The 26,736-nt window shown below is 46.4% G+C and overlaps 1 protein-coding gene across 2 annotated transcripts in view; it reads right to left on the bottom strand.

The window, feature by feature from the left end:
• Window positions 1-2,227: 2,227 nt before the first annotated feature.
• The window catches only part of CLCC1 (chloride channel CLIC like 1), a 118,080-nt gene continuing 93,571 nt past the window's right edge, over window positions 2,228-26,736 (bottom strand). For both annotated transcript variants that reach the window (XM_040359833.1, XM_040359834.1), the window contains 2 exons: window positions 4,203-4,523; window positions 2,228-3,174 (listed from right to left, as the gene is read on the bottom strand). In XM_040359833.1, the coding sequence (XP_040215767.1) occupies window positions 2,977-3,174; window positions 4,203-4,523 (519 nt within the window). In that variant the 3' untranslated portion in view covers window positions 2,228-2,976. The remainder of the gene's footprint in view (window positions 3,175-4,202; window positions 4,524-26,736) is intronic.

Here is a 26,736-nt window from a genome sequence, read left to right as displayed (position 1 = left end):
AGCACAGATTTCTCCATGTGTCGTTTTTTTATCTCAGTAAAAAAAAAAAACACGACAAGAGGATTGCTCAGAGCTGGATTAACTCTTTGTGGCAAGACTGGGTACAGATGACAGGGCTTAAAGTGGATCAAATTTCAATCCATGTGTAGCCAATCCTGTTCAATAAAAGTCGATGGTTAGATTGGCTCCTGTCAAACGGGAATGTTGGAAAACCTCAGCCACTGATCAGTGTAATCCAACAATGGAGAGTCCTGCAGTCAGAATACAATGTACTGGCGGAGGGGAGCTGAAAAAAGAAAAAAAAAAAGAAAAACCAGATCATCAATTTCTGGGGGCATTCTGTAGGGGTGCAACGGATCAAAAAACTCATGGTTCGAATCGTTCCTCGGATCAGAGCCACGGATCGGATCATTTTTCAGATCACCACCATATATAGTCCCCACTGTAATATCCACATCTCCCCCCACTGTAATGTCCACGTCATCTCCCCCCACTGTAATGTCCACATCCCCCCTCATCTCCCCCATTATAATGTCCACATCTCCCCCCATCTCCCCCACTGTAATGTCCACATCTCCCCCATCTTCCCCACTGTAATGTCCACATCTTCCACACTGTAATGTCCACATCTCTCTAGTCAGTGCCGCTCTGGGAAGCTCACCTAGGCCACCGCTGGTTGTACCAAGATGCTAGGCCGAAGCCGCGGCCTTTCCTATGGGCTCAATCCGTGGATGTTGACCCGTTCAGATCACGGATCAGTGGCGATCCGTTGCACCCCTAGCATTCTGTAAACCAACTGCGTACAGAACGCCTCCGGGTTGCCATGCTGGATGGATACTTATTCCGGGTGTGTGTATTGTGGTGTACAGGCTCCTACATTAGCGGTATGTGGCAATGAGGCTGCCATGTCCAGTGGGGTCTGAAGGGGTGGCTGGGACATTTGGAGTTTGTACAATTTTTATGAAAAGGTGACAAACTGGCGATAGATTAATCAAAATTCAGTCGGTTCAGCAGTGACTGGTCGAATTTCGATCCATCTATGGCCGTGCCCCTTGACAGAAGTTGATCAGAATGTTGGGAAATTTTCATTCAATTATCGGCAACAGGCAATCGGCTGCAGCGCCAATTAGTGTATTCAGACATTGGAGGAGTCCCCGCTGTCAGAATGCATAAGCATATTTGGGAGGATTCCTTTCTCCTTGACTTGTGTGGATGAAGGAATCCTTTAATTTTATTTTCTATCAGCTTGTTGGCTGACCGAAAAGAAAAAAAAAAAAAGACCCATCTATGGACAGCCGTGCCCTTTAACTAAGCAAGTTGAAGACAGAAGTTGATTGGTTACTATGCACGTCTGCTCTAAATGCTGTCTGCTCCAACTTTGATCAATTCAACCCAATGTCTCTCTCCTCTGTTCCCCAGTACTGTGTATCATAAAAACATTTTTATTAAAAAGCCTGTTCATGGTCTTTTCCTCAACCGTCTTTTTAGCATCTTAGTACTGCTAAACTCCTCCTAGCCTTTTCCTGCCTACATGCACACAATCCATGGGGTCCCAATACTGTTATGCCGATTGTTACCATTTAAACAACGTGTTGGTAGTGTGGCAACTGGTGTGTGATGATGGGCTCCTGGTCTAGCAACCAACAGTGCTAAGGCAAGCATGAACTACAATTTTAAACTCTTAAGCTCTTGCAGTTCTTTTATATAAGCCTATTTTAATATCTTCAATCCCATATATTAAAACTTAAAATTTCTTTGTGCTTTATGCTAGCTAAATACATTACATTCTAAGTACAAAAATATCTTATAATAAAAAAGTAAAGTAGTTGTGGCAAAAGAGGATAAAAAAAGTGGCAAAAGAACTTATTATGTGATTAGACACACACACACAGAAATCCAATTCAGACTTGCCAGCAACTTGGTTGTGCAAGATCGAACAAAAACTCATGAAATGTATATCAAGTCAGGGTCGTTGGTAAATTTAGTAGACATTGCACAAATTGTAACTTGTATGGCCAGCTTCATAAATTACTTAGCAGATAGATACAATTCCAGCTAAAGCTGACCATACACAGTGCAGTCTTATGTATGATCTTCTTTATATCTACTAACAATCTTGAAGTATACAATCTGAATAGACTTTTGGGCCCTTATATTAACTTTAAAACCAAATTGTAATCTGTATTTTCAGCTTTTTCAAAATAAATGTTTTACAAAACGCTAAATATTACATGTGCATTGATATTTATGTGAGCAAACATAGATTAAAGTACAAAAATCTTAAAACAAAATAGGAATTTTAATTATTTTGCACAAGACTTCTATTGTGTAATAGATTAAAGATAATAACCTTCTCGCTATTGAAGGCTGGGTGCCCGACTACCTGTACATTGTAATGCCTTGTGCTTTTGTTTCAATAAAAGTTACTAGATTTAAAAAAAATAAAAAATATGAAAACCTATGGTAAGGTTTTTCTGGCTGAAAGTGGCAGAAACAGATCACACTGCACAGCTCAGATAAAACACATTTTTAATGAATAAAAAATCAATAAAAAATAGTGCACCACCCAACTGCCAGTCAAAGAAGCGGGACTCTCCATCAGTTACCAGAAGGGGGACAGAATGCAGAGGTTACACATCGGATGGCTATTTTAACTGGATAATTTCATCTAGTATCTGCTATAAACACATCATGGGTTGGAAACTCAGGATTACACAGATGTTGGTGTTCCATTTACAGAGATTACCCTGTGGTCTGTAGCACAAAAAAAAATCCGCTTTAATATGAAACATTCCAGGTTATGGCTAGAAAGAGCCACATAAAAAATAGTTCAGCAAGTGGACCTGTGAACTGAAAGAAACCCAAGGTTCAAGCCATTTATTCCTTCACCAAGTGCTACTTAACCATATTAGAATCTTGATTTTTTGGTGTCACAGTGTTTTGCTCTCATGATGTCATTGTTTGCTTTACCGACATCTAATCTTGTAACCTTTCTTTTTCAATTACCACAAAACTGAGAGATTCTGCCTGTTCCTCAGGATCTGTATATATATCTTCCACAATTAGGTGACTGTTTCCGACTTGGTCTTGGGGTCCATCTCTTTTTATTAGCAGCTGACCATTTTCTTCCTCTGTAGATTCTTTTCTTTCTTTGACTTTTCCAGTGGACTGGCTCTATAAAAATTAAGATTCATAAAGGTTTTCACTGCATTACATCGACAAGCTGCAATCACAACAATCTAAAAGAAATCTGCAACCAGTACAAAATAAGAGAAGTGAAAAAGCGGTTATGACTTTCCTGATCCACTGATAAAAAGCCTTTTAAAACCCACAATTTTAGGTACCTGCATACTCGCCCTGCCCTCTCACAATAAGATGGTTGGTGTATGGACTGACTTATCGTCAGGTCCAAACAGTCACAAGAGAAATGGATGGTCTAGAGACCCCAATGCAAAGAGACTTCCAGAAAGCCTGTGTTTCTATAGCAAGGAGGCATCACAGATCAGGGAGATGGGTGGAGTTGTCAACATAGGAGCAGGCACTGTCTAAAGTGGCTATGTTACTTTGCAACATAAATGATTTTAGGGTCACATTAATTATAAGTAACAGACAAAGGGTAAAAGCAGACAGATGTGTTATAGGGTCTAATATGCATATCCACATTGAGGAAAACTTGGCAATAAAAATGGTATCCTTCCTCCTCTGTGCCATCAATAAGGCCCACCTATGCTTATAAATGTTTATATCCCCTCCTGCTACCTATCCTGCCTAACCCATGTAAAAAAAAGACGTGTATACTTAGTAATTGTTAGCCCAGTTTGGTCTGGTCACCTGACCCTGCAAGCTCAAACTCCCAAGTGTCCCAAGAGGGGGGCTTTCAATTGGAACACCTACAAAGGACCAAATTCAGAAGTTTTTGCAGATGTACTGTATTTGAGGCATTTTCGAGCCTGTGAGAACTGGTCTCCTTCCTCCAGTGCTTTGCATTGGCTAAAACAAAAATGCCTGAGGCTTGAATACAAATTGTAAAATGCTTGCATTGCGCTTCTAAAATGCTTGTATACGCCAACAAAAATGCCCTTAAATAAAAAGCCTAAAAAACACAATGCCCAGGTGTGAAAGTAACCTTAGATAGAGATCCTTCTTGCAGTATATATATAACTACATACAGTATGTATAATAAGACAGATGAAGGCACTTACTTTGTTTTCTGTTTCCCCATCTGGTAACTGATTTTCTTTACTTTCAGCATGACTGCCAGAGAAATCTTGGTGAATATTTGATATTTTATCAAGAGGTTTGTTGTCTTTTATAGATTCTTCCCACTGATCCTGGGATCCAAGAGGGCTCTCTTCCAGAAGTTCCTTTACTGGCGGTTGACTTGGAGGTCTCTGGTCTAAAGAATCATCTTTTTCCTGCAGTTGTCCAGAAGACTCATCCCTTATATGTTGGCCATCGATTCCTCTTTCTAGAGCCAATTGTTTCCTTTGTGGTTGCTCACTAGCAGAGATGGATTCTATAAACTAAAAATAAATATGGTTTAAAGTGTTTGTAAACCTTCACCTTGAAAAACCACCCAATTTAAAATAGAAAATAAAGGCAAAACATTTGTGTATAAGATACATACATATATATATATATATATATATAAAAAAAATACACAACACAGACACTATAAACACTTTGTTTGCCTTTTTTTTTTACAAGTGATCACATTCCCTGTTCTCAGCTTCATACGAGCTTAGGTGGGAGATACAGCAGCACACTGATCTTCCCAGTGAAAAGCTGCGCAGGGTGGGGGGTCAGAACAATTCTGATCATTGGAGAGCAGGTTGAGTTCCCAGCACAGCTAGAGAACTGACCACAATGTCTTCTCCTGCTTAGTGTGGTCAGTTTTTAATAGAAAAGCAGAGGGGTTGGCAGGAGTATCATGGATTTCACACAGGTTCCTTTTTAAATAAATACATGGTAGAGCAAACACACATCAGGAAATGTAAATGTTGTGTTTACATACTCTTATGTGGGGTTTGCAAAATACAGTAATATTTCAGTAAGACCTGTTAAAAAAATAAAAAATAAATTATTTATATATTTATATATATATATATATATATATATATATATATATATATATATATATATATATATATATATATATATATATATATATATATATATATATATATATATATATATATATATATATATATATATATATATATATATATATATATTATATATATATAAAAATATAAACAAAAGTGAGCCTCATGGATAGCTTATGTGCGAATAGGAATAAAAACGCACTGACAAAAATTACAATTTAAATAAACAAATAAATGTTTCTTCTGTGTACACAAACTTATCGACTTCCATGCATCGATTATCTTCCTTGGATACATTTTTTATGCTTGTTATCCTTTTACTGAATGCGAGTACACTTGGAGCTCTTTCACACGGGCGGACCGTTCAGGTCCGCGTGCCAGTTTTTTAGGCGGACCTGAACGGGCGCTCCGTGCTCCTCTATGGAGTCACGGATGTCAGCGGTGACATGCACGCCGACATCCGACCCTGTCCGATCCACCAAAGTGTGAGAGAGGAAAACCCTATTTTCCATCCATCTGGTGACAACGAACTCTACAGTCCGTTGTCATCCGATCCGATAGGGGAGAGCGGCACTCTGACAGGTAGGTCCCTGCACAGTGTACAGAGACCGACCTGTCATCTGCCGGCTCAGTGGGGATCGACAGAGCGATCCCTGCTGAGCAAAGCGGAGCCCGAAAAACGGTCCGCCCCGTGTGAAAGAGCCCTTATCCCTTCTTATGATATTAAAGAGTGTTTTACGAATTTACACTATTTAAGGGCCAGTTCACACCATAGAAAACGCAATTCAGATGCGTTCCAGGTGCTTTTTTACATGCACGTTTTTGGTACGTTTTTGATGCAGTCCAGTGCTTTTTTCAACCCCACTTTTTTCTTAACCTTAAATAATGACAATTGTGTTCCAGTGCGTTTTTGGTGCATTTAGGTGCATTCTGGTACGTTCCAGTGCAGGTAAAATGCAGCATGTTCTACTTTTTTTCTGGAACTGAAAGCACTGGTGTGAACTATGCCATAGAAAACCATATAACCTACCTTCCATGCGTTTTTGATGCAGAAAAAAAACTGCACTGGACTGCATGATACTCTGACATATTTTATATTGTGTGTATATCAATGGTTTTTATCTATTATTATGTAGTTTAATAAAAAAATTATATTTTACCTAATTGCAGGGCTCAAACCCTGGGCGCCAGGTCGCATTTGCGACCATAATTGGCGATCCCGTTTCCATGCGCACCCCCCTGGTGTGATCGCGTTGGGCCATGCCGACCGGTAATTGAGGCTGCGGCTTTGCGGCCTTCTGCAGTCATTTGCTTCCTTCTGGAATCTGGCGCCCTCTTGTGTTGGCCTTTGGTATGACAAGACAACCAGCAATGCTAATGGAGCTTCCCCTGCCTGTCTATCTCCTTCCCTTTATTTAAAACTCCCAAACATTATATACATTTTTTTATTCCAACACCCTAGAGAATAAAATGCTGGTCATTGCAATACTTTCTGTATACACCGTATTTTTGCAGCTGTCTTACAAGCGCACTTTTTTGGGAAAAAATACGTTTTTTTTAATAAAAAAATAAAACAGTAAAGTTATCCCAATTTTTCTTTATCATACACCACGGGACATTCATTACAAAGTGGGTTGTATAGGTAACCAGAGGTGATTGGACACTGGCACAACCAATGAAGACAAGTTCCCCTCTATATAACCCCTCCCCCAAGGGAAGTACCTCAGTTTTTTCACCAGTGTTTAAGGTGTTGGACACGATTAGAATGTGCTGAAGGGAGCTCTGCCAAAGAAGCCCTCTGGGGGTAAAAGAGCTACACTTTTGGGTCCATCCAAGATGCCTAAAATTTTACACCAAAACTGGATGGTATCTGGGCCTCGTGATGTCGCCTGTAATGTCTCTCTTCGGAGGACTGGGCTCTAGGGTCCAGCACTTTCGCTACTATACGCTAAAAGTCCTGGCAGAGTCTTTTACAAGGCCCAGGGAAGAGGCTTCCTTTAAGTAGGAACCCATATCCCTGAAGGTTGGCACACATACCTGCCGTGATGGGTAAAGATTGGTTCTGCTTGGCATAAAACCTGCGGCAGGGATAAGATAAGCCAGGAAAGTTTAAGGACCTTTTCTATTTTTGAGTAGGTGTCTTTTCTGGCCACCACTAGAGGGAGTAAAGAGCTGAGTTCCACTCACCTGGCTCCAGAGCAGTGTCTGTTCCTTCAGACAGCACACTCCTTCCGCTGCAGTAGCTCTGCCATGGACGGCTGTCTCTTCCCTCCTCTCAGGCAGGGATCTTCCTCATGTCAGACCGCCGCCATAATCCCCTAGGTCGCGGGGGCGTGCTTTATGCTGTACGACAATGAGGGGGGGGCGGGCCCGTGAGCGTGCATGTAAGCGGGCAGTCTATTCCTCTGCAATTGAACAGGCAGGAGGTGATAAAGGAGCCTCACAAGCCTAGAGCTTTCCTTGATGGGACACAGCAGTGTAAGGGCACGCAAGATCTCTATGTGGTTGGCTGAGCACTCCCAAATTAGACACCTACTCTAGCATGAAACTGTGTGTTATTAGTTGCATACTTTATGTCATTTTCTAAACTAGCACAGTAGTATATGCATTTTTGGTACCTTGGCTTTGCTTGGTAAAATGTCTTCCCAGAGAAGAAATTCAGGGACTAAGAAAGACAAAAAATCACTGCCGCCTGACATAGGAGGCTCTAGCGTGCCTGCTCGGTACCTTCCTCTCCTGTGATACTGATACACCTATACAGGATGAGCCATTGCCTCTATCAGGAGTAGCAGTAGCACTCTTCTGTGGTGACTATGCCTGCATATGTCACTGAGGACATTTTGACGGCAGCCCTAGACAACTTGGAAGGGAGAATCGCTGCGTTAATCGCAAAGTCCTCACAAAAGGACAAAAAGCGAAGCAGATCTCCTCCGGTTTTATATCTCCTTTCAGAAAAATATGAGGATGAGGAGGATGTGGATGGTGTAGCCCCATCAGGGGATGAAGAATCAGAGGGATCGGGGATATCAGAAGAACCTTTTTCTGCTTCCCAGGTGCTGCAATTGCAGGTGCAATGTTATGCTAAAGCAGTACGCTCTGCATTCAAGTTACCCTCTTCAGAGTTGACTGAATCACCCGTCTCCTCCCTGGGTTCATTAAAATCCCCACAGGCTGCTTTGTGCCTTTCCGATTCATCTTTTATTGGAGAATCTGATTTACGCAGACTGGAAACACCCAGATAAGCTTTTTTTCTTCTCCTAGGAAGTTTGAAGTTCTTTATTCTATGGAGGAGAAGTTTACCAAGAAGTGGAGTCTGCCTTCTGTGGATGCAGTTATCTCTTGTGTAAATAAAAGCCTAACTTGTCCAGTGGACAATGCCCAGGCATTTAAAGATCCTTCTGAGAAAAAGTTGAAATCTTAACTTAAGTCTTCCTTTTTCCAGGCGGGCGCAGTAACCCAACCTGCTGTGGCGGCAGTTGGTATGTGTCAAGTCTTAAAGGATCAGGTGAAACAGGGGCAGAAAGATCTGCCTTCGGAGCAGATAACATTTTGGGAGAATATGCCTAGGGCCTTGTGTTTCACAGTGGATGCCATTAGAGATTCTATTTAACAGGCATCTCGCCTTACACTCCAGCTTCTGCATATGCGCAAATTCTTTGGCTAAAGCATTGGTCAGCGGAAGCAACATGCAAAAGACTTTTGGCCAGTTTCCCCTTCCATGGCTAACGCCTCTTTGGGGATGACTTGGAAAAATGTATCCAAAAGATATCAAGCGGTAAAACTACCATATTGCCAGAGAAGAAGTGTCCTTGTTTTAAACGTTCACTCTCCCCGGCTCCTAGAAGATCTGCCTCCAGTCAGTGGCGATGGCATTTTCAGCCAGCCGCAAAAGAAAACCAGGCCCAGAAGAACAAGAAGCCGTGGTGTTCAAAAGCTAACATGCAAAACCCCAAAGCCTCTTTATGGAGAGGCGCCCCCGCTCGGCTGAGTTGGGGGAAGGCTTCGGCAGTTTTCATCGGCATGGCAGACAGAGATCCAGGACAAGTGGGTAGTTTCTGCAGTATCCCTGGGGTACAAACTGGAATTTTGAGAGATCCCACCTTACCGGTTCTGAAGTTCAAGGCTCTCCAAAGATCCATTAAAGAGAAAGTCCTTCTTAAAAAAATTGGATCACTTGATGTCCCAAGATGTAATTGTGGAAGTACCCCTAAAAGGAACACGGTTTAGGTTTTTACTCAAACCTCTTTGTGGTTCCAAAACCAAATGGAGACGTCAGACCCATCCTAGATCTAAGATCTCTGAATCAGTACCTAAACATTCGCCAATTTCGAATGGAGACTATAGACATCAAGGACGCATATTTACATGTGCCTATCCATCCCGCTCACCAAAAGTTCCTAAGGTTCGCGGTAAAACATTGTCACTTCCAGTTTGTGGATCTGCCCTTTGGTTTGGCAACCGCGCCCAAGTATTTACAAAACTTCTGGCCCCTCTGTTGGCAAGATTGAGGGCACGGGGCTTAGCAGTGACGGCCTATCTAGACAATCTATTTGTGATAGATCAGTCAGTGGCAGGATTAGATCATGCAGTGTTCAATACAGTAAAATACCTGGAGAATTTAGGATGGATCATAAATCTACAGAAATCCTCTCTACAAACCCTAAGGGTAGAGTATTTGGGCATGATCCTAGACACAGTCCAAAGCAGGGTATTCCTGCCAGAGCCAAAGATCGAGTCTCTAAGAGAATTGATCCACAAGGTCAAGGCGAAGAAGGGACCATCGATTTGCCTCTGCATGAGGCTATTAGGAAAGATGGTGGTCTCCTTCGCTGTTCCTTACGCCCAGTTTCATTCAAGACCACTGCAGGGCAGTATTCTAGCTGCCTGATACAGGAAAGGTCAAGCTCTGGATTTACCCATGCGCCTGTCTCCACAGGTGCGCCAAAGCTTCAGTTGGTGGTTAAGAACTGAAAACCTACAGAAAGGAAGGTCCTTTATCCCAGTCACCTGGAAGGTGGTGTCTACTGATGCCAGCCTGTTGGGCTGGGGAGCAGTGTTTGAAGAAGCTTCAGCCCAGGGTTCCTGGGCCAAAACTGAAGAGAGCCTGTCCATTGACATACTGAAGATTCAGGCAGTATACTTGGCTCTCAGAACCTGGACACAGAACCTGTTCAGATTCAGTCCGACAATGCTACTGCGGTAGCTTATAGCAATCACCAAGGAGGTACCAGGAGTCGGGATGCTCAGATAGAGGTGAATCAGATTTTGACATGGGCAGAAAAGCATGTTCCTCGTCTCTCTGCAATCTTCATTCTAGGGGTAGAAAGCTGGCAAGCGGACTATCTAAGTAGCCAGCAGCTGTCACCAGGAGAGTGGTCTCTCCACCCCGATGTCTTTCAGGCAATATGCCAGAGTTGGGGGACCCACGGATGTAGACCTGCTAGCTTCCAGGCTCAACAGGAAGTTGGACAATTTTGTGTCCAGGACAACAGATCCGCTGGCCTACGGAACGGATGCTCTCATAATTCCTTGGAATAAGTTCTCACTGATCTATGCATTCCCCCCGATCCCTCTCTTACAGAGATTGCTGTGCAGGATCAAGGAGGAGGGAATACCAGTACTCCTAGTGGCCCCAAATTGGCCCAGGAGGCCCTGGTATGCCGAGATCGTAAAGATGGCGGTAGAAAGACTTTGGGTACTTCCACTACGTCACGACCTCCTGTTACAGGGTCCAGTGTTCCACCCTTCCTTACAAAAGCTCAGTTTGACAGTCTGGCCAAGGAGACCTACATTTTGAAGAAACGAGGGCTCTCGGGTCCAGTTCCTTCTGCACTCATTAATGCTAGAAAGCCAGCCTCCAGGCTTATCTACTACAGAGTCTGAAAGGCGTATGTTTCCTGGTGAATCCAGAGGGTGGAATCCTCAAAAGTATGCCATAAGTAGAATTCACGCCTTTTGCCAATTAGGAGTGGATATGAAATTAGCCCTGAGTACCATCAAGGGTCAAATATTGTCTCTATCAGTCTTTTTTCAGAGACCGCTGGCATCTCATTCCCTAGTCCGGGCATTCATTCAGGGAGTACTGCGGATAAATCCGCCAGTCAAGTCTCCCTCATGTCCCTGGGATTTGAGCTTGGTATTATCAGTCTTGCAAAAGCAACCTTTTGAACCTACCCGCCATATTCCTTTGATTCTTTTAAGCAAAAAATTTGCCTGTTTGATTGCTATCTCTTCTGCTAGAAAAGTATCAGAGTTAGCAGCTCTTTTGTGTAAAGAGCCTTATTTAATTTGTCATAGACAAAATTGTACTACGCCCCCATCCTACCTTTCTTCCAAAGGTGGTGTCGGCATTTCATTTAAATCAAGACATTGTTTTGCCTTCCCTTTTTCCTGAACCGCGGACAGCGGGGGAAAAGTTATTGCACTCTCTAGATGTAGTGAGAGCAATGAAAGTTTATCTGCAGGTAACTGCTCAGATACGTAAAACAGATGTTTTGTTTATTGTGCCAGATGGTCCCAGGAAGGGCAAGCGCCATCAAAATCCACCATTACTCGGTGGATTCGACAAGTAATTATTCAAGCTTATGGTTTAACCACTTAAGGACCCCTTCACACTGATATACGTCGGCAGAAGGGCATGGCTGGGCACAAGCATGTACAGGTACATCGCTTTTAAGAGCCCAGCGGCGTGCTCTCGACTTAGTCCTGAGCTCCGTGACCACGCCCACGGGACCCGATCGTCGCCGGCGTCCCGTGATCAGGTCACAAGAGCTGAACGGGGAGAGGTGAGTGTGAACAAACTTTCCCCCGTTCTTCTCTGTGGCTTGTCACTGATCGTCTGTTCCCGACGATCAGTGACATCACATGTCCAGCCACGTCCCCCTACAGTAAGAAACACACACTTAACACCTTTAGCGCCCCTAGTGGTTAACCCTTTCACTGCCATTGTAATTTTCACAGTAACAGTGCATTTTTATAGCACTTTTCGCTGTGAAAATGACAATGGCCCCAAAAATGTGTCAAAAGTGTCGATGTGTCCGCCATAATGTCGCAGTCATGAAAAAAAAAATCTCTGATCGCCGCCATTACTAGTAAAAAAAAAATTATAAAAATGGCATAAAACTATCCCCTATTTTGTAATCGCTATAACTTTTGCGCAAACCAAACGCTTATTGCGATTTTTTTTACCAAAAATATGTAGAAGAATACATATCGGCCTAAACGGAGGAAAAAAACTTTTTTTTATATATTTTTGGGGATATTTATTATAGCAAAAAGTAAAAAATAGTGCATTTTTTTTTATATTGTAGCTCTATTTTTGTTTATAGCGCAAAAAATCAAAACCGCAGAGGTGATCAAATACCACCAAAAGAAAGCTCTATTTGTGGGAAAAAAAGGACACCAATTTTGTTTGGGAGCCACGTCACATGACCGCGAAATTGTCAGTTAAAGCGGCGCAGTGCTGAATCGCAAAAAGGGGCCAGGTCCTTTACCTGTATAATGGTCCGGGGCTTAAGCGGTTAAGGAATAAGATTCCTCCTTTTTCTGTTGAGGCGCACTCAACCAGGGCAATGAGTGCTTCATGGGCAGTGCATCACCAGGTTTCGATGGCTCAGATCTGTAAAGCTGCAACTTGGTCTTCAGTCCATACATTTACCAAATTCTATCAAATAGATATAAAGGGACATGAGGATTCCGCTTTTGGGCGTAGCATGCTGCAGGCAGCATTATAGGGCTTCTTGTCCGTTAGCGGCCTGCTTGATTTGTGTCTCCCACCCCTCATCGAGCATTGCTCTGGGACGTCCCACTATGTAATGAATAGAGGCTCTGTGTCCCGTGGTGTACGATAAAGAAAATAGGATTTTCAATAACAGCTTACCTGTAAAATCCTTTTCTTGGAGTACACAGAGGCCCCCCCCCTTCTTATGGGAACCTTACTGCTTTGCTACAAAAACTGAAATACTTCCCTTAGGGGAGGGGATATATAGAGGGGAACTTGTCTTCATTGGTTGTGCCAGTGTCCAATCACCTCTGGTGACCTATACAACCCATTATGTAATGAATAGAGGCTCTGTGTCCCGTGGTGTACTCCAAGAAAAGGATTTTACAGGTAAGCTATTAAAAAAATAGGATTTTTGTACTCACCGTAAAATCCATTTCTCTGAGTTCATGGACGGACACAGCAGCCTTTGACCTTAGGGGTTATATCCGCTTCCTTCAGGAGAGTTAGGCAAAAACAAAGCACTTTAAGTGTTAACAACACTTTCCTCAGTGCAGCTCCTCCCAGGGGGCGTGGTTCCCCGGGTATAACCCACACCCTGCCTCAGCAGCCCCAGTTCGTAACAAGCAGTACAAACAAAGGAGGGGTGGGTGCTGTGTCCGTCCATGAACTCAGAGAAATGGATTTTACGGTGAGTACAAAAATCCGATTTTCTCTTCCGTTCATGGACAAACACAGCAGCCTTTGACCTTAGGGACGTCCCCAAGCAGTGTCAAAAAATTAGAGGGGTGGGAAAACAACACAGCAAACCAAGCGAACACCCCAAAAAAAAAAACGGAGTTACTCAACGGAGGAACTCCAACCTTAAACTGCCGCCTGTAACACCTTCGGCTTCCACTCTGCGCAGCAGGCGAGGAAGAAGCTCCAGAGGAGGGAAGGCGTAAATTAGGCGATAGTGACCCCAAGGCGCCACCAACGCGTCTGATGCGTCCGCCCACGGGTCCTTTGACCTGGCCACGAACCGTGGCACCTTCCAATTGAGACGGGACGTAGAAGGTCCACGTCTGGAGTGCCCCACTTTCGGCACAGACTCTGAAACACCTCCGGGTGAAGTGACCACTCTCCTTGGTCTAGTGTTTGGCGACTTAGGAAGTCGGCTTGCCAATTCTGTACTCCCGGAATGTACACCGCCGACAGCCGGAACGGACCTTTCGGCCCACCGAAGGATGTGCGCGACCTCCGTCGCTGCAGCTGAACTCCGTGTGCCTCCCTGATAATTGACGCACACCACGGCCGTGGCGTTGTCGGACTGGATCCTGACCGGTCGGCCCTGCAGATCCCGGGACCACCTGGCAAGGCACAGCTTGATTGCTCGGAGCTCCAGTATATTGATTGGAAGGCGGGACTCCACCTGAGTCCAGCGTCCCTGGGCTGACTGGGTGCCCCAAACGCCCCCCAACCGGAGAGGCTGGCATCCACCGTGACCACTGTCCAATGGCACGGCAGAAGCGACTTGCCGGTCCGAAGCACCGGAGACGTCAGCCACCACACAAGGGAGGCCTTGACCAGTTGACTCAACTGAATCTGGTAATCCAGAGATGACGGGAGCTTGTCCCAACGTGACAGAATTTCCTTCTGTAGCTCCCTTGTGTGGAATTGGGCATACGGAACCGCCTCGAAAGAGGCCACCATCAGATCCAGAACCCTCATGCAGAATCGAAGAGATGACCACTTCTGGGTCGATAACTGCTGCACCGCAGATTGCAGTGTCTGAAGTTTCTCTGTTGGGAGAAAAACTCTCGCCTCCGCGGAATCCAGGTATTCCAGTCTCTGAGACGGAACCAACACTGACTCTTGGACATTCAGAAGCAAGCCGAACTCTTGGAGAGTCTGACATGTGATAGACATGTCCTCTTCTAATTCTGAGCCTGAAGAAGCTCGCAGGAGAAGGTCGTCCAGGTACCCCACGATAGCGATCCCTCGCTGTCTCAGCAGGGTTGGTATCGGGGCAAGCACCTTGGTGAAAACCTGTGGTGCCGACACCAAGCCGAACGGGAGGGCCACAAATTGAAAATGGTCCTCCCTGACCGCAAAGCGCAGAAACCGCTAGTGCTTTGTGCATATGGGAACATGTAGGTACGCGTCCATGATGTCCAAGGAAGCCAGAAAGTCCCCCTGATGGAGCGCTGCTATTACCGAGCGTATCGACTCCATCCTGAATGTTTGCACCTTGACAAAACAATTGAGGACCTTGAGGTCCAGGATTGGACAGACCCCTTCCTTCTTGGGGACTACAAACAGATTGGAGTAAAACCCCTGAAAGCGTTCCGAGGGAACTGGCACAATCACTCCCCTGTCCAGTAGGTCCTGGACAGCCTTTGCCAGAGCCTTCCGGTGATCCGGAGGAAGCTGGAGATTGGAAGGAAAAAATCTCTGTTTGGCGGACAAGAGAGAAACCATCTTGTACCCCGAGGAAACTACTTCCCAAACCCAACGGTCGGAAAGAAGAGACCTCCACCGAGCCGCGAATTCGCGAAGCCGGCCCCCCACCCGAGACAAGGGCGGGGGCAGACCTTCATGCGGAAGAAGGCTTGTCCGCAGGCTTGTTGGGCTTGCGGTACCAGGTGCGCTTCTGCCCCCCAGCGGGGGTCTTAGCACCTTGCAAACTTTTTCCCGCCGCACGAAAAAATCGCTTGGGAGTAGTAAAGGAGGATCCTTGCTTACGGTGAGGCTTCTTGCCCTTCCCAGACTGTGGGAGCAGCTTGCTCTTACCACCCCGTGGCATCCTTAATGATGTCATCCAGGGATGCCCCGAAAAGCCGTTCACCCTTAAAGGGCAAATCCACCAAGGGCTTCTTTGAAGACTGGTCCGCAGACCAGCATTTCAGCCACACAAAGCGGCGCAGTACCACCGCATAGGCGGAGGCCCTAGAAAGCAAGGGAAGTGTATGCAGGACCGACTCACAGACGAACTTCAGACCCTGAATCAATTGTTCGGCCAGGTCCTTACAGGTCTCGGAAGCATCCTGTGCCTCCAGCTCCTGCAGCAAAAGCATTTGCCCGTTCGGTCAGCGTCTGCGACACCAAAGTCCCAGCCAAAACCGGTCTCACAGCCGAACACAATACTGTGAACATGAAGCGGGCCACAGCCTCCACTCTCCTATCTGCGGGGTCCTTAACCACTTCCTTACCGCGTCATTGGAAAACGACGGCGGCAGGAACCCCTTTACGATCCGGGCTCCTGGCAGCACGCAGAGCGGAGATCGGTGACGCGGCGAGTCACTCGGAGACAGCCCGTCCCCGATCACGACACAAAAAAAAAAAAAGAAGCTTTTACCACGTGACCGGCTGTTTCCAATCACAGCCGGTCACTTCCCTATGAAGGAGGCGCACGCGGCCCCGGGCGCGTGCATCTCGGCGGTCGGGCGCGCGCACTGCGGTAATCGGGCACGAGGCTCGTCCCCTGGACATAGCCTAGTCCCGATCTGGGTAAAGAGCCAATGAAATTTGGCTCTTTACCACGTGGCCGGCTGTGTCCAATCACAGCCGGTCACAATTGTAAACAAACAGCACTGTAACGGCTGTCTCTGGGCTCTCCTCCTCACACACCGATCCTGTGTGAGAAGGAGAAATCAGAAACAGTGAGTTACAGTTTACAGTGTCAGTATCGTGTCCAGATTGCCCCCCGCCCCCGAATAAAGAGTACCTGTCACCCCCCCACCAAAAGTACCCAAGTACCTGTCACCCCCCCCATCAAGAGTACCCGTCACCCCCCATCAAGAGTACCTATCACCCCCCATCAAGAGTACCCAAGTACCCGTCACCCCCATCAGGAGTACCTCAGTACCTGTCGCCCCCATCAGGAGTACTTGTCGCCTCCATCAGGAGTACCTGAGTACCCGTCGCCTCCATCAGGAGTACCTGAGTACCCGTCGCCCCCATCAAGAGTACCTGGCACCTCCATCAGGGGTACCTGAGTACCCGTCACCCCCATCAAGGGTAATTGTCACCTCCATCAGGAGTACCGGAGTACCTGTCGCCCCCATAAAAAAGGAGTACCCGTCACCCCCATCAGGAGCACCTGTCACCCCCATCAGAAGTACCTGTCACCTCCATCAGAAATACCCGAGTACCTGTCACCCCCATCAAGAGTACCTGTCCCGTGAGCTCCATCAGGAGTACCTGTCACCTCCATCAGGAGTACCTGTCCCGTGAGCCCAGCAGCCAATTTCTAGCTGACGTACAGCCAATTAGTCCCTATCGTGCAGCCCTGTCATACAGCCACCATGTCCAGAAAATTATTCACCACAGAAGAGGCATTCAAAATTCTAACCCAGAGCGATGAGAGCAGCGGGGAGCTCTCACCGCCCCATAACAGTGCCGAGTCCACTTTCAATTCAGGTTCGGAATACGAGCCCCCTGAAATCAGTACATCCGAATCGGAGGAGGAAGTAGTCCGTCCAAAAAGACCAGGGTCTGAACCCCAGGCAGCTACCAGCAGCGCCAGACATCCCAGTGGCCAATCAGCAAATGCTAACGGCGCTAGACCCCAGGAGGAAAGGCCCAGTACAAGCTCTGGAATTCCACGCCGAGGAAGAAGGGCCCAAACCCATCTACCGGATGGCTTGGCCAACCCGTTGTGGCTGCCTTCTAGTACAGGGTCAGCCACAATCCCCCCTTTCACAGCACAGCCAGGTGTGCAGGCCAACACCGAAGGTTTCTCTGAAATCGATTTTTAAATTTATTTTTCCCTAATGAGTTACTTCAAACCATCATAGACCAAACAAATCTTTTTGCCAGTCAGTACATACAAAACAACCCCAACTCATACTATGCCCGCCCGTTTGAATGGAGACCCCTAACAATGGAGGATATGAGATTGTTTTTAGGCCTTACGCTGAATATGGGGCTTTCAAAAAAAATGAACTTCATTCGTATTGGTCTAAAAAGCCCATCCTTCATATGCCAATTTTTTCAGCTACGATGTCCAGGTCCCGCTATTACAAGATCATACGGTTCCTGCATTTCTGTGACAACTCGCAGTGCCCCCCCCCGAAATCATACGGACTTTGATAGATTATATAAAATTCGCCCCCTAATAGATTTTTTCAATGAGAAGTTTGCTGAACTTTACATCCCGGAACAGAACATCTCTGTGGACGAATCCCTGGTCCATTTCACTGGCCGGCTGGGAATAAAACAGTATATTCCCAGTAAGAGAGCGAGGTACGGCTTGAAGCTAAACAAGCTCTGCGAAAGCTCCTTCGGCTATGTGAATGCCTTTCGTGTGTACGAAGGCAAAGACTCCCAATTCCAGCCCCCTGAGTGTCCATTGTATATGGGAATAAGCGTGAAAATTGTATGGGAGTTGGCATTCCCACTCTTCCAAAAGGGGTATCACATATACGTGGACAATTACTACACCAGTCTGCCCCTTTTTCGCCACCTATTCCTGAATAAAACTTTGGCCTGTGGTACTGCACGTAAAAACAGGAAAGGCTTCCCACAGAGTTTAGTCACCACATGCCTACAAAGGGGGGAATCGGCAAGCCTGAGGAACGAAGAAGTTTTGGTCGTGAAGTGGATGGATAAGAAAGACGTTTACATGATGTCGACTATCCACAATGACACCTCAGTGGAAATTCACAGGAGACGCCGTACCGTTCAAAAGCCTTGCTGCATCAACGAATATAATAAGTACATGGGGGGGGGGGGGTGGATCTAAACGATAAAATGCTGCAGCCCTATCTCTCAATGCGACGGAGGCTTGAAAGCAATTTGGGTGGGAGAAGCCTCTACCCCTGTCCCCATTCTTTCCTGACGGAGGCCCTAAACTGCCTGCTGCCTGGACCAATATTTTGGCTGCACTGACCATATCTCTGCCTGCTGCATGTACTATGGACAGTATTCCTGCCTGCTGCATAGACGATCCTTTCGCTGCTGCTGACCACATCTGCCTGCTACCCGGTCCGATGCTCTACTCTGTGGACCACTGCACTACTAAGACAGCAGGTAATCTTTTTTTTACTCTTTACTCAGAAGAATGTATTTTGGTTTATAATTGGTATGTACAGTACATGCTATGGGTTAGAAATATGAAGGACCTTCAACAACGTCTTAGGTTGGCAGGAATTTGTGTGTGTAATTTATGCTCCTAGAACGCCTGGAGGTGCTACTTGGATGTTGGACTTCTGTATGTGGCCAGGCTGTGTAAAAGTCTCACAAATGTGGTATCGCCATACTCAGGAGGAGCAGCAGAATGTATTTTGGGGTGTAATTGTTGCTATGTACATGCTATGTGTTAGAAATATCTTATAAATGGACAACTTTGTGTAAAAAAAAAAAAAAAAAAGTGTTCATTTTTTTCCCACATTTTCCAAAAACTTCTGGAAAAAAAATGAACCGTTCAAAAGACTAATTATACCTCATAGATTATACGTTGGGGTGTTAGCTTTCCAAAATGGGGTCATTTTGTGGGCGTTTCCATTGTCCTGGTGCTCCAGGGCCTTCAAAAGTGTAACAGGTAGTTGAGAGATTAGATGTGTAATTTATGCTCCTAGAACGCCTGAAGGTGCTACTTCAATGTTCGGCCTCTGTATGTGGCTATGCTGTGTAAAAGTCCCACACATGTGGTATCGCCATACTCAGGAGGAGCAGCACAATGTAATTTGGGGTGTCATTGTAAGTATGCATGTGCTGTGTGAGAGAACTAACTTGTTATTATGACAATTTTGTGTAAAAAAAAAAAAAATTCCCAAGAATTGTGGGAAAAAATTACAACTTCAAAAAATTCACCATGCCTCTTACTAAATACCTTGGAATGTCTACTTTCCAAAAAGGGGTAATTTGGGGGGTATTTGTACTTTCTTGGCTTGTTAGGGTCTCAAGAAATGATAGGATGACAGTACATCAGCTGTGATAATTTTTCAATGATTTGCACCATAGCTTGTAGACTCTATAACTTTCACAGAGACCAAATAATATCCACTAATTTGGGTTATGTTTACCAAAAATATGTAGCGGTATACATTTTGGCCCAAATTTCTGAAGAAAAATTATATCTTTGCAAAAATTTAAGATTGAAACTAAAAAAAAGTGTTTTTTTTTCCAAATGTTCTCTCTTTTTTTGCTTATATTGAAAAAAATAAAAAACCCAACGGCGATTAAATACCACCAAAAGAAAGCTCTGTTTGTGAGAACAAAATGATAAAAAATTTGTTTGGATACAATGTAGCATGACTGAGTAATTGTCATTCAAAGTGTGAGAGCACTGAAAGCTGAAAATTGGTCTGGGCAGGAAGGGTATATTAATGCCCTGTATGGAAGTGGTTAAAGGCAGGAGCCCCTTCCACAGGCAATGTGGTGGCTTTGCTCAATCTGGACACGGGAGGGTCCACTGACGAGGAGAGACGTATTTTTTCAAAAAATCCTCCTCAAAGGGATAACGGGTCGCAAAGTATTTTGGAACAGCAAAAACTTTTTGCGGCGTATCCCATTCCTTGTACAATAATTTGTCCAAATAAGAAACACAAGGAAACACTCTTGTGGTGTGCGGCGGTTTGCGGAACCCAAAAGGGACTGGCACATCTGGTGCCTCTGCCAGATCCTCAAGTTTCTGAGTATCACGCACCGCAGATATAAGAGCCCCAACAAATTCTTTATCAGCAACTGACCCTGAAGCAGAGTCATCCTCACTGTCCGCGTGGGTTAAGCCCGCATCCTCTGACATGACAGAACCAGAGCCAGACGCAATAGCAGGGCCTGATTCAGAGACATCCCCAGAAGCAGGCTCAGGGAGGGGCGCTTTTTACCCCCCTTCTGGCCACTAGCCGCTTCAAACCTGGCGAGAAACGCCTCCAGAACAGCCAACATTGCCTCAACAGATGTGGCAGGGGTAAGGGCATCAAGGGTTAACTCAGGCATGTTTGGGGCAGAAGTACCAAGTTCAGGCTCCATAATGCCCCACCGCTGTGTCACCCGGTACTGCAAGGCAGAACCACCCACCGGTCACCTCCTGGCTGCTAAAAACAGAAGTAGAGGCCCCCAGGGAACTCACCACCCCACCCGGTGCAGCGTGAGCTGAAAAAAAAAAAAAGATTTGCGGTCTTTTGCAGCGCTAAAACAGCCACACGAGGCCAAGAGAAATCCAAGATGGCTGCCGTTTGAGGGAAAAAAACACCAGCGGGCTACAAGAAAATGGCCGCTGAGCTAGGTAAACCATGACCACGGCAAAATGGCGGCCGTTGCGCAGTTTAAAATACCCCCAGTGACGCAGCACACAGCAACACCTGCACAGTAAAAAAACACAGCCCCACGCATACACACGGACCCCGGTGGCAATAAGAGACCCCAGGAGGCCCCCCCTCACAGCCACTACCCACTATGGGGAAGGAGGGAGAGGAAAGGGAGAGAGGAAAGCAGGGCAGACCCTCAGTAGACCTCCCCAGGGAAAACACCAGCCATACCACCTTGCCAGGGCAAGGGGCCACTACTTACCCATCCTGCGACCACCGGCTGGAGGTATCCCAGACAGAACCAACGTCCACTAACGGCACTGTGACAAGGCCATAGAGACCGGTCATATGTGTGTCCTGGAACATGTAGTTTCCCGGCCGCCCCTGGAGCAATGGGGCCCGTCGTGGACGACCCAGAGCTGAGCTGAGGGCCGGCACATGCTCGATGGCCGAACATGGGGGGACTACAAGAGTCAAGACCCAGCCTGTCACCCAGTCGGCAGTTGATAGAAGAATCCCAGGATTCAAAAATGCAGGAATAAAACAATAAAAAGCGGGAAAAAAACGCAAAAAATCTCCAGAGTACAGGGACTCCAGAGTGCCTGTCCTCTCCTGACATTAGGCAGAAAGAAAACTGGGGCTGCTGAGGGAGAGTGTGGGTTATACCCGGGGAACCACGTCCCCTGGGAGGATCTGCACGGAGAAAAAAGAGATTTTTAATACAGCTTACCTGTAAAATCTTTTTCTTGGAGTACATCACGGGACACAGAGCGGCATTCATTACTATATGGGTTATATGGAGTACCTTCAGGTGTAGACACTGGCAATCTCAAACAGGAAATGCCCCTCCCTATATAACCCCCTCCCATAGGAGGAGTACCTCAGTTTTGTAGCAAGCAGTATGCCTCCCAAAATGGTCCTCAAAAAAGAGGGGTGGGAGCTCTGTGTCCCGTGATGTACTCCAAGAAAAAGATTTTACAGGTAAGCTGTATTAAAAATCTCTTTTTCTTTATCGTACATCACGGGACACAGAGCGGCATTCATTACTATATGGGATGTCCCAAAGCAATGCTTACAATGAGGGGAGGGAGAACATCTCCAAGACAAAAGGATTTAATTTAGAGATATACTCAAATCATAATAAATCCAACTTGGTTGAGAAAAATAATTTTAAATTTTAAATTTAACTCAAAAAAGAGGAGCCCCCGGAATCCGAGGGTCTCAAACTGCAGCCTGCAGCACTGCCTGCCCGAAGGCAGTATCAGTATTCCTTCTTACGTCCAACTTGTAGAATTTTGTAAACGTGTGGACAGAAGACCGGGTTGCCGCCTTGCAAACTTGAGCCATAGAGATCTGGTGGTGTGCTGCCCAGGAGGCGCCCATGGCTCTAGTAGAATGAGCCTTTAATGATACTGGAGGAGGCAACCCTTTCAAGCCGTAGGCCTGAGTGATTAATTGCTTAATCCACCTAGAAATGGTGGACTTTGCAGCTGCCTGCCCCTTCTTGGGCCCCTCCGGTAGAATGAACAGCACATCTGTTTTCCGGATCTTCTTTGTAGCTTTAAGATAGGCCTTCATGGCCCTGACAATATCCAAGGTATGCAGCAACCCTTCCTTTCTGGAAGTAGGTTTAGGGAAGAAGGATGGTAATACCAAATCCTGGTTCAAATGAAAACTGGATATGACCTTCGGTAGGAAGGAAGGATGAGGGCGGAGAACGACCCTGTCCTTATGAAAAACAAGATATGGTTCCTTACAGGATAAGGCCGCTAGCTCCGAAACTCTTCTTGCGGAAACTATGGCAACCAAAAATACTAACTTCCTTGTCAGTAGAACCAAAGGAATTTCAGCCAACGGCTCAAACGGTTGTTTCTGTAAACTTGACAGAACAAGATTTAAATCCCACGGACAAAGCGGGGATTTAACTGGAGGTCTAATACGTAAGACCCCTTGAAGGAAGGTCTTAACCAGCGAGTGGGTGGCCAGCGGCCGCTGAAACCACACTGACAGAGCAGAAATCTGTCCTTTGATTGTGCTTAATGCCAATCCTTTATCCACTCCTAGCTGGAGAAAACTTAATACTCTATCGATGGTAAATTTGCGAGAAAAGCCATCGCTTGGACTCACACCAGCCTACATAGGCCTTCCAGACCCTGTAATAAATCACCCTAGAGACCGGTTTCCTGGCTCTGATTAGGGTAGAGACTACTTTCTGAGACAGACCTCTACCCCTGAGAATCAGGGATTCAGCTTCCAGGCCGTCAAATTTAGATGCCGTAAGGCAGGGTGGAGGATCGGACCTTGCGATAGCAGGTCTGGCCGTAGAGGAAGAGTCCAAGGGTCTCCCACTACCATCTTTAGGATGAGTGAGTACCATGCCCTTCTGGGCCATGCTGGAGCTACCAGGATGACTGGTATGTGTTCCACCCGGATCCTGCGCAGCAGGCGGGGTAGTAACTGGAGCGGGGGAAACGCATAAAGAAGTTTGAACTGATGCCAAGGGCAAACCAACGCATCGGTTCCGCAGGCCATCGGATCCCTTCAGCGGGATATGAACCTGTCTAGTTTCTTGTTGAGTCTCGATGCCATGATATCCACGTCCGGCACTCCCCATCTTTGGCAGAGTGCTTGAAAGACTAGTGGATGCAGAGACCATTCCCCCGGCCATAGAGTCTGGCGGCTTAAGAAGTCCGCCTGAAAGTTGTCCACTCCTGGAATGAATATTGCCGATATGCAGGGCACATGCGCCTCTGCCCATAGGAGAATCAAGCTCACCTCTCTCTGAGCGGCTTGACTCCTGGTTCCCCCTTGGTGATTTATGTATGCCACGGCCGTGGCATTGTCTGATTGAATTCTCACCGGGAACCCCTGCAATTTTGACGTCCAAGCCCTGAGGGCTAGTCGAGCAGCTCTGAGCTCCAAGATGTTGATGGGCAACTGCTTCTCTGGCTTTGCCCAAGTACCTTGGCGAGTGCAACCATCCAAAATTGCTCCCCAGCCCGTCAGGCTGGCGTCTGTGGTCACTATCTTCCAAGCCACTGGGCTGAAAGACTTCCCCTTCAGTAGATTCTGAGGGTCTAACCACCAACACAGACTTTGTCGGACTCTTGATAAGAGCGGCAACGGGATATCCAAGGCCTGTGGCCTTCTGCTCCATGCTGACAGGATGGCTGCCTGTAGGATGCGAGTGTGGCTCTGGGCGTATGGTACCGCCTCGAACGTGGCCACCATCTTGCCTAGTAACCTCATACATAGGCGAATAGTCGGTTCTTTCTTGCTTAGAACCAGTAGGATTAATTCCTTGATGGCTTTTACCTTCCTCAGAGGTAGGAACACTCCTTGTTGTTCTGTGTCTAATCTCATGCCGAGATATTCCAACTGCCTTGTGGGCTGGAAAGCTGACTTTTCTCGATTTAGGACCCAGCCGAACCTCTCGAGGTATTGGACCGTGAGGGCCACTGCTCGCTCCAAGCCGGGAGACGAGTGGTCTATGACTAGGAGGTCGTCCAGGTATGCTAGGATCGTGACCCCTTGGATCCTTAGCTTGGCTAGGATCGGAGCTAGGACCTTCGTGAACACCCGGGGGGCCGTAGCCAACCCGAAGGGAAGCGCCACGAATTGGAAGTGACGCGAAGCCACCATGAAGCGTAGATATCTTTGATGTGGCTGATAAATTGGAACATGAAGGTAGGCATCCTTTATGTCTATGGACGCCATGAAGTCGTCCTTCTGGAGTGTGGCAGCTGCTGACCGCACGGATTCCATCCGAAATGAGCGGATCTTTAGATATGCATTTACCATCTTTAGGTCCAAAATTGGCCTGACATCTCCATTGGGGATGATGAATAGGTTGGAGTAGAAACCCAGCCCCTGTTCCAGGACTGGCCGGAATCCGAGGCGGATCGTTTGGAATCCTCGACTCCTGGAAATGAGGAGGAGGAAACCTTAGGAAATCTAATTTGTAGCCTGTGGCCACGGAAGACCGTACCCACTCGTCGGGAATGCTGGCTTCCCAAATCTCTGAAAAGAGTCGCAGCCTTCCCCCCACCTTCGTGGGTGGGGGCGCCCCTTCATAAGGTTGGCTTGGGGGCTGGTTTTGCTGGTTTGCGAAACCACTGCCTTTTGCCTCTAACAGCCTGTCCTTGTGATTTGCTGTTGAAGCCGAAGTTTGCTTTTGCAGGAGGCCGTCGATACTGCTTGGCATTAGAGGGCCCCTGCCCAGGGGAATACTGTCGTTTAAACGCAGGCCCCTGAACCTTCTTCTTAGTTGGCAAGAGAGTACTCTTGCCGTTTGAAATGGTCTGAATGTATTTATCTAGGTCTTCTCCGAAGAGTCGTCCTCCATGGAAGGGGAACCCTACCAGGAGCTTCTTGCATGGGGGCTCAGCCTCCCAGCTTTTTAACCATAAGAGTCTTCTCATATGGATAAGGGATAACGATAAACGTGACGCTTGCTGGATAGAATCCTTGATTGCGTCTACCGTAAAACATATGGCCTTAGGGACATCCGAAAATTCTTCTGCCTGCTGGGCAGGAATAAGTTTAAGCATCTGCTTAAATTGATCCGATAATGCTTGAGCGACCCCAATCGCAGCCACAGCTGGCTGTACTACTGCCCCTGCAGTAGTGAAGGAGTTCTTAAGTAGTGCTTCCAAGCGCTTATCAACTGGATCCTTGAACACCTGTATGTTTTCTACAGGGCATGTTAACGATTTGTTAACACATGAGATGGCTGCGTCCACTGCAGGAGTAGCCCATCTTTTGGAAAATTTTTCTTCCATAGGATATAGGACAGAGAACTTCTTAGGTGGTAAGAAGATCTTATCTGGCTTGTTCCAATCTTGGAACAAAACTCCCTCTAATAGAGGATGGATCGGAAACACAGCATTGCTTTGAGGCGCTCAGTGAGCCCAAAGCTGAAACCGTCGATACCTGGAGATCTGGTACTGGCAAGTTGAATGCCCTATGGACCAAGTCCGACAATCCTTGAATCCACCAGCTCTCCCTCAGGGAGACTGCCCCAGACTCCTCTGTATCCGGATCTTCGATCCCTGAACCTACTTGGTCCTTGTCCAAGAGGTCGTCCAATTCCCCTGAGGAAAGGACCTCCTCTTCTGAGGGTCCGCGCTCGGGCGACGGAGATCTATTCCGCTTACTGCCCCGCATAGCTGCGGCTATCATTTTACCCATGCTTTTCTGCATCTCTTTTAAAGAGGTGAGTAATACCTCCTCCGTGACCATCTTAGGGTTGGACTGACCCGCGTCAGCTCCAGCCCCAGATCCCGATGGCCCCAAGGCTCCCTGTGGGGAAAGCAGCGGCATAGCATTGTCCGAGACCTCAGACTCTCTGGGGGAATCCCCACCTCTTGTACCCTTGTTTTTTGATGCCATGGTACAATACCGAGGTACACCTGCTACTTATTGGTACCTGGGACTTATAAACAGTTAAATGCCCAAACACCTGTTTGGGGGATAAAAAATGCTTCCTCTCCCCTAGATGACACTTTTTTTTTTTTTTTTCCAAAAAAAAATCTTTTTTTTTTTTTTTTTTTTTTCAAATCTAGGAAAGAAAAAACATTCTGTCCCCCTGAGTAGTATTGCAAGAAAAACTATGAGATGGAAAAGAAACAGCCTATTCCTAGGCTTGAAAACAGTCTTTCTGAAGACTGCAATATTC

Source organism: Rana temporaria, chromosome 7 (assembly GCF_905171775.1).
Source record: "Rana temporaria chromosome 7, aRanTem1.1, whole genome shotgun sequence".
NCBI lineage: Eukaryota > Metazoa > Chordata > Amphibia > Anura > Ranidae > Rana > Rana temporaria.
The sequence above is the reverse complement of the archived record's forward strand: the minus strand, read 5'-3'. Positions and strand labels throughout refer to the sequence as shown.